General features: G+C 45.0%; 1 protein-coding gene across 1 annotated transcript; it reads right to left on the bottom strand.

Moving 5' to 3' along the window:
• Positions 1-5,153: 5,153 nt before the first annotated feature.
• Positions 5,154-8,129, bottom strand: LOC123439392 (F-box/FBD/LRR-repeat protein At3g14710-like). The gene is made up of 5 exons (XM_045116107.1): positions 7,879-8,129; positions 6,979-7,291; positions 6,044-6,883; positions 5,811-5,954; positions 5,154-5,549 (listed from the first exon to the last, which is right to left on the bottom strand). Exons 2-5 carry the CDS (start codon positions 7,282-7,284, stop codon positions 5,238-5,240), a joined length of 1,602 nt encoding a protein of 533 aa, XP_044972042.1. The 5' UTR covers positions 7,285-7,291; positions 7,879-8,129; the 3' UTR covers positions 5,154-5,237.
• Between the last annotated feature and the right edge of the window lie 211 nt (positions 8,130-8,340).

The raw sequence follows: 8,340 nt of genomic DNA, 5'->3' as shown, positions 1-8,340 counted from the left end.
CCTTGTTCAATCTCATTACCGGCAAATCTCTTTACTCGTTCCGTAACACATCATACCGTGGATAACTCCTTAGTCACACTGAGCTCAATATGATGATGGATTACCGAGTGGGCTAGAGATACCTCTCCGTCACACGGAGTAATAAATCCCAGTCTCGATTCGTACAACCCAACAGACACTTTCGGAGATACCCGTAGTGCACCTTTATAATCACCCAGTTACGTTGTGACGTTTGACACACCCAAAGCATTCCTACGGTATCCGGGAGTTGCACAATCTCATGGTCTAAGGAAATGATACTTGACATTAGAAAAGCTTTAGCAGACGAACAACACGATCTAGTGTTATGCTTAGGATTGGGTCTTGTCCATCACATCATTCCCCAGTGATGTTATCCCGTTATCAATGATATCCAATGTCCATGATCAAGAAACCATGATCATCTATTGATGAACGAGCTAGCCAACTAGAGGCTCACTAGGGACACATTGTGATATATATATTCACACATGTATTACGGTTTCTGGTTAATACAATTATAGCGTGAATAATAGACAATTATCATGAACTGGAAATATAATAATAACAACTTTATTATTGCCTCTAGGGCATATTTCCAACACGTAGTCGGATCGTCAAAGTCTACTACACCAAAAATGATAGCCATCATCTCATCGAAAGATAGGGACAACTTCGCCTCTATCATCTTGCTCTTGTTGCTAGGGTACGTGAGTGCATGTGGCATGCAAGTAGGACATAACTGAATGCAAAAATAGTATGTGCAAGTAGGAAATACATGATCGGAGTAGAACATGTGAGTGTTGTCTTGATCCGATCATAGCAACCTTTTATTAGGGTAGCTTTGCTCACTGTTAGCATTGATCATTGTTAGCTTTTGATCAGTGCTATCATTAATTATTGCTTTATGACATGGAGATGTTAGTAGTGATCATGTGTTAGTGCTGATCATTGTAAGTTGTGCTAACTAATGTCCATCTTGCTCACAAGATAATGAAGACGGAGTGGGACAAAGCTGGCGGTGGTGCGTAGGTCGTCATTGGTGCAGATGGGACGGAGGACCTCATCCCCACAAACTGGTGGCTGAAGAGGATGGTGCTCCCTAGCGGGGTGGGCTACATGAGGATGTCGCTCGGAGCTGGAAGGAGGCCGAGGACCGACAACGAGGAGGGTGCACGGGAACCTATCAGGTTCTACGTGCAGATCGGGGACCATGAAGACATCACCACGCTCATCATCTCGCCTAAATTTAGGTCGATGATGAATCAATGGCTGGTCACCGGTCCTCCTTGCGTCATCATCCTCTCCGCCAACAAGTGGTGCAAATTATGGGTCCTGGTGTAGTACTTCAAGGGGCACATGGTGCTGGGGCGCGGCTGGGAGTACTTCTGCTCCCGGCATAAGATCGTCCCCGATGGCCTTGTAGTTTTCAGGCTCTTTGGCCTGGGGTTGAAGGTGCAGATCTTCAGCGCCAACAACTCCAACATCTACAGGGTCCGGTGCTCCAAGCACAACTATGTCGGTGATATCGCTCGTGCTATATAGCTTGTTCCTCCTAGTCCGAACTTAAGTAGTGTATGTTTGAACTGAAACCCGATTGACCCTTTTGCTGTGAACTTTTTCACATTTTGCCCAGGTACGAGTACCCCAGGGTCCAGCAGGGGCATGGGATGTCATGTTGTTTTAAAATGTATGCCCTATTAGTACTAGTTTTGTTCTTGTCTTGTTCTTGCTTTGTTCTAGCTTTGATCTTGCTGATGATGATCTATGTGTGTTGTATGTGTTGTGTGTTGTGTGCTCACAAATGGGTGGTAAGTCCACCACATTTGAAAGGGGTGAGCATATCAAGTGCTTGCACACAACCAAATAGTTGCGTTTGCATCTGCTTACACCCAAAGCAGAAACACACGCAACCAAACAACATGCACTGTGACACCTCAATTTTTGGCCCTTTCTTTTTCTTAGGATTTTGCTTTGGGTTTCTTTTTTTGTGGCTCTATGGTCTTGAAACCTCGGAAGATCATCTTTTCTTCATCTCCCAAGTATCTTGTAACTCTCAAATCCGTTCCAAAATCAGGCCATTTCCACCCTATCCCAACCCCAATATTTATTTCTTGGGAATGTTCCTTTTTCTATTAAAGGAATAATCCTTTTTGTCCTAGGTTGTGAAGCAACCTATATTTCTGTCTTGTCATAAATTCCCATAAAATTTTCATAAATTCTTTGTATCATATCTTCCACAAATACGTCAAAACTTGTCCTTGCCTAGTTCAAAAATAATTCAGAAATATTCATTTTTCTATTCTGTCTAGAATGACACTTTGTAAAGGAAGTGCTATTTTCCTTTGCTTTATTGCCCTCAAACTTTTTGAGCACTCTTTCATATACAAATCATTGCCACATGACAAAATTTAGTTCCATTTGCCTAGTTAATCTTCCTCGGAATTTTTTCCAAGTTTCTATGTAGTGGGAGGCTTTGTGAAGGAAGTACCATCTAGGGGTATCCAAATGGGTTGAAATCACGACTCTCCAACAAATTTCATACCCATCCAATAATCTATGTGAGCACAGAGTCAAATCTTTGTTTCTGGTCATAATTCCACTTTCTGAAGCAATTATATTTTATATTGCTCCATAATTGCTGAAAAATTACGAGGACATTCTTCTACCAATATAACTTTCCTCCACAAAATTTGGGCTCGTTGCATTTAGCCATTTTCCCTCAGCAATTTTCCCAACATTCTATCCAGAGAGGACCACTATGAAGGAAGTACATTTTTATATATCTAAATGGTATGAAATTTTTACCGTATCTTCCTATGTTCTAGCAAGTTTCAGCTCAATTCCTTTAGCCAATTGAGCACAACTTCAACATTCTCATTTTTGTCCATGGGGCACAATACAAAGCAAGTTCTATCACTCGCACGGAAATGAACAAAGGTATTTTGGAAGGCTTGCTATTCAAAATAGAATTTGGACTTGGCCAAATTGCGGCCCTTGTCCACTTTGCAAGAGGGAGCAAGAATCTGTGGTGCACCTATTCTATGGATGTCGGTACACCTTGACACATTGGCTAAGGTGGTGAAAGAGTGTCTTCATCTTGAGAGCATTAATCTTCCGTTTGGGCTCCCTCAACGAGCATTAAAGATTGGTGGATCTACATGGCTACCGCACACAAGAATCATAGAAGGGCAATGCCTTCCCTCACCATGCTCGTCGGATGGACGATTTGAGCCAAGATGAATACGGCTGTCTTCTAGAATGGCTCCGGCCCTCCACTCATTCTCCTTTTTTTTGCGGGTGTCCATTCATTCTCCTTTACGCCATGAAGAAACGGACGAAGCTTTGGAGTATTGCAGGTGCGAAATTTTTGGGTCAAATCATACTTTGGGTGCATTAATATTTTGCCTTCATTTTTTTAAAGGCTACAGCCACTACGGAAATTAGAAAGTTTGCCGTCAGGCAATAACAGATGGCAAAGGTCCGTATACAAATGGTAAATATTTTTTCCATCAATCAGCAGACGGCAAAGCATGACGGCATACTATGAATGGAAAAGAGGTACTTTTCCGTTAGCTTTTCATCGGGCAGACGGTAAGGGCTTTGCCATCAGCCAAACTTATTTTTTTGCGGTCGGCCAATTTAATAACATGCGGCAAAGAAAACCTCATTTGCCGTTAGCCGAACACATTCTTTGCCGACAGCCTCATAAAATCACAGACGACAAAGGATTTAGCTGAATATTAGAAAACCATCTGGCGTCCTGCGCGCATCATGTCCGGCGACCGACGTCAAGCATGTCCAGCAACCGACGTCCAACATGTCCGGCGACCTGTGTAGAACAAGCATCATGTCCGGCGTCCGGCGTGTCCACGTCCGGCATGTTCGGTGTCCTGCGTATAGTGAGCTTTGTGGCCAGCGTTCTGCACACATCGAGCGGTGTGACCGAAGCAACAACGGAGGATGGCGACCATGGACGGAGAGCAGCACACGATGGCGACCGGAGAAGCAGCGGACGACGGGGGCCGGAGCTACAACGGACGACGGGGGCCGGAGCTACAACGGACGACGGGGGCCGGAGCTACAACGGACGACGGGGGCCGGAGCTACAACGGACGAGGGCGACCGGAGCTACAACGGAAGACGGCAGTCAGAGGTACAACGAGCGATGGCGTCCATGGCTCGAGCAGCAGCCAGATGTGAGCTCACCGGAGCTCGAGCGCGGAGAAGAGAGTAGTGGACAGAGGTGAGCTCGCCGGAGCTCAAGCGCGAGGAAGAGGAAGAATGGCGCGGGCGTGGCGGAGCAGTGGCCGCAGGTGAGCTCGCCGGAGTTCAAGCGCGGGGAGGAGGAAGAATGGTGGCGGGGGAGAGTGGCGGAGCGGCAGCCGATGGGGCGAATAGCTGTGGAGCGACAGTGGAAGCCGACAGGGCGGAGCAGCAGTGACAGCCGGTGGGCCAGGGCGGCGAGTGGTGGAGCCGACGAGTGACGGAGCGGTGGCCGGGCAGCGAGTGGCGGCGGCAACCGGTGGGGCGAACAACGACGACAGATGATGGCGCGAGCGGCGACGGGTTCCTGCAGCTGCACGAGAAAGAAAGAGAGGGAGGCACGAGAGAGAGAGACGAGAAGATAAGATGTACTCCAGTACGTGGTGGGGACAGGTTGCGCGCTGGGTGGATCCATCCATGGGATGAGCGTCTCAGATGCTGCCAAGTTATCGATCCGTGTGTTCGATCCGACATAGTGTGTTTTCTCTTTACCCAAACAAAATATGAATTGCAAAGATTCTTTGCCGTCTGCCAAAACAAAGACATGCGGTAAAGAGACTTTGCCATCTGTCATTTTTATTACAGATGGAAAAATAATCTGTTTTTCGTATATGTTCATTTCTACAAATGACAAAGTTTATTTTATCGTTAGTTTTTCTTTGCCGTCTGCTGATGACCACAAATCTTTTCTTTGTCATCTGCCTGATGAAAAGATGGCAACCGCAAATCTTTTCTTTGTCATCTGCCTAATGACAAACCCTCCCTCACGGCAAATTTAGATGTTTCCGTAGTAGCCAGCCCCCCCCCCCCCCCCTTCTCTTTCCTCACTTGGTTGACAAACATTTTCGTACTTCCGTGACTCCTACTTTACCCCCGGTAGATTATATTAATAAGTTCAGAACGAAAACAAAGCTCCAATTATTGTTTATGCGTCTCACTTAAACCCTACCTACTTAAACTAATCTCAGAGAACACCGGGAAGAGATTTTTCCTTCGAGATATCTTCTAGCCGTTCCATGAACTAAATCCACAAATTTCACTTCCTTTTCAGCATCTTTCCACGCATGCTTCACCTGTTTATACGTATGGTCTATAGTTAAAAATCCCAACGCAGGGGCATTTTCCACTATGTGTAAAAGAAATTCAAGCTGGCCTCTGGATCCTCGGAATGCCGTCATGCACACATTCTTCAGATGTTTATATGGACGGTCCACAAGTCCCTCCAGCGACACATGCCCCGTGTATGAGAAAGGAGAAACAATTAACTGCAAGTTGGAATAAGAAACCTAAGGTATAATTTTCAAAAGCTAAGCAGGAAACCTAAAGAATGTGATAAACTAGAGAAGTTAGCTGATACAGATGTAAGCATAGAGGAGAGATGGCACCATTTCAACTGGCTGGTTTGCTATATCCAAGTTATGATGAAAGAGAGAAATGCTCGATCTGGTACTAACTTGGAAGAGTATCGATGCAGTAATATGGGAAAGTGCACAAATCACCAGAGAGGAAACCATAAGAATGCTTACATCCATCTCCAAAATTTCGATGAAAGGAGCAGACATCAGAAAGGAGACCAAATTCAGAGTATCAACATCGCTTTCAAATAGCAGCATCAGTTTCAAATGCCTCAGCTGCGAAAACATGCATGGCTTATGCACCAGGCAGGGTATCTGAAAGACACAGAACCAAAGATCAAGATGAAAAAATGTTTATAAGATATAATAATGAATCATAATTTAATGATGGTCAACTAGCAAACCTGTGGTGGTTCGTAGCAAGCATCAAAAGTTAGAATTTGAACATGTGTAAACACATTAGCAAGTTGGGTGGTAGCATCCTCAAGAGTTACTCGATAAAACCTAATATCTGCACTTTCCAGTTTTGAAGATTTGCCGAGGTCGATACATACCGGCTTTCCCTTGTATACAAAATTTGTGAGTTTCACAGCATGCAGTGCAATCTTCGTTATCTCACAGAATGAAAAATATAAGTATAGCAGGTGAGGCAGTGGACCATTGACCTTTAGCTCATCATAGAGATGACATCTAACAATACTTAACCACTTTAGGTTACAACAATTTGACAACATGTCTTGAAGATCTTTTGCAGTGACATTCACTAAGTTCAGATCAAGCTTCCGTAGGTTAGGGAAACCACTGAACCCGGTTGGTGGCTGGAGATATCCAAAGCTAAGATGGATTTTCTGTAGACGAGAAATACTTCCACTATCTAAAAGTTGGAACGGGAATAAGTACCGATCATAACGACCTCCAAAACGTTCCGGTGCCAAATCAAAAGTTAGGTACTTTATCCGTGAGGATGCCGCAAAGCGAGCCCAATTATTGAGATGGTCAACCAGCAAGGTGTCAAAATCAAATTTGATGGCAAGCTCGTCAAAAAAACTGCCGTGGCACTGTGCCAAGACTGCATTAACATTATCGATGAACTTCTGAACATCTTGTTCTTTCCCACACATTGTAATTCCTTCAAATCTCAGGTTTGGACAAACTGTCCACAAGAATCTCCATTTCCTTGACACGGCACTGGTCCTTACAGCCTCATCCAGAGGCAACTTTGATAAAATTGTACATAGCAGATCCTGCAGCAAAGATACATCATAGGAGCACACACATTCAAATGATTAAGTTGTAACCATGAGAAGGTCTGAACGTAGGTTTCAAGTTTTCGACATACCTCTGGAAGGCTGTCGAACGGATCACTTGGTATCCGCTTTTCAGAGATTAACCTGTGACAGATGTAGTCGGATATAACACCACAAGTCAGAATGCTGAACAATGTAAATCGACCACTCAGTATCCCCTTCTTATAGATTGCTATGCAGACCACCATGCTCAACAGTTGAAACCGGCCAGTAGCTATTAATTTTTTATGGATTGCTTTCCATCTGGTTTGGCCCGATATAGCCCTGAAACCCAGAATGGGCCACGGTTCAAACTGATCATCTCCTATTCCACGCATGAGATTCAGAAGGTTCCCCATTCTGATGCTGCAATGAACAAGGATAAAGCCTTTTTACATTTGATCTAGCATCACATTATGGTAATGAGACAAGTGGACAGCGGGGAAGAAGTGAAAGAATGAGAGGTACACAGGGTATCCAATCTAATAGCTAGCTTAATACATGCCCACATTATTATTTTCATTATCGATTCTTTCCATCATAGGAAGCCGATACGATCGCACAAGAGTTCAACCCTCGGCCTCTGAATACGATACGCGCACGGCCATTGTTTCAACGAATCGATCGTCTCCCCTTTATTAGAAGTAAGGTGTCAGTGAATTTCTAGTTGAGCAAGATTCTGCTGATGCAGAGATCTAAGTCTGAAACGTTCCAGTTTGGGACCCTCCCTATGTGTTTCCAGGTGTGTGTGTGTGTGTGGCTATGGAACAAACAGCTAACGAAAGTATATAGGCATATAGTAACACTATAATTCTCCGATGAACTGGGGGCAAAGTTGGTCAGGTCAGATCGACCATGAGCGCTCAAGAACCCAATCCAATCGAAACAAACAAAGACTGGAGGAACGAAACAACCCACCCAGCCTCGAGCTTTCACGACCAGGACTCCTTTACCAGCAAACAATCAACCAATCAATCCGGAGAGGGAATCAATCCGTGGCCGGCTCACTGCAGCCCCTTCGGGCGGCGGCGGCGGCGGCACGACGAACTGCTACGCGCGTCGAGCTCGTGAGGCGGCGAAATTGGCAGCAAAGCCCGGAGATTTCGGGAAACCCTGTTTCGCTCCGAGTCGAGGAAATCCCGGAATCCTATTCCGTTGGCCTCTCCAAGGCGGGGAGGGGAAGGAAGAGGGGAGAATTGATAATAACCCCCTTTTCGCGCGCCACAGCAATATAAACCCCCTAGTTCGTCTGTCTTCCTTTTAACCCCCTGTTTCGACATGTTATAGCTGATACCCCTTTTACAACGTTTAACAGTTTTATCAATGTATAAATAACAAATGGACATATGAATAGACAAAGCTACCCCTGGATATGCTGCCCAACTAGATTGTGATGGTACGGGTTTCTTTCGAAC

This window comes from Hordeum vulgare, chromosome 3H (assembly GCF_904849725.1).
Source record: "Hordeum vulgare subsp. vulgare chromosome 3H, MorexV3_pseudomolecules_assembly, whole genome shotgun sequence".
NCBI classification, from domain to species: domain Eukaryota; kingdom Viridiplantae; phylum Streptophyta; class Magnoliopsida; order Poales; family Poaceae; genus Hordeum; species Hordeum vulgare.
Note: the sequence above shows the minus strand (reverse complement) of the source record. Positions and strands in the feature narration are given on the sequence as shown.

Coding starts and splice junctions, on each gene's coding strand:
- LOC123439392 (XM_045116107.1), bottom strand. CDS start 7,284: ATGGGGAACCTTCTGAATCTCATGCGTGGAATAGGAGATGATCAGTTT. Junction 6,884..6,978: donor CGTTCGACAGCCTTCCAGAG/GTATGTCGAAAA, acceptor TCTTTGCTGCAG/GATCTGCTATGTACAATTTT. Junction 5,955..6,043: donor CTTGCTACGAACCACCACAG/GTTTGCTAGTTG, acceptor TGTGTCTTTCAG/ATACCCTGCCTGGTGCATAA.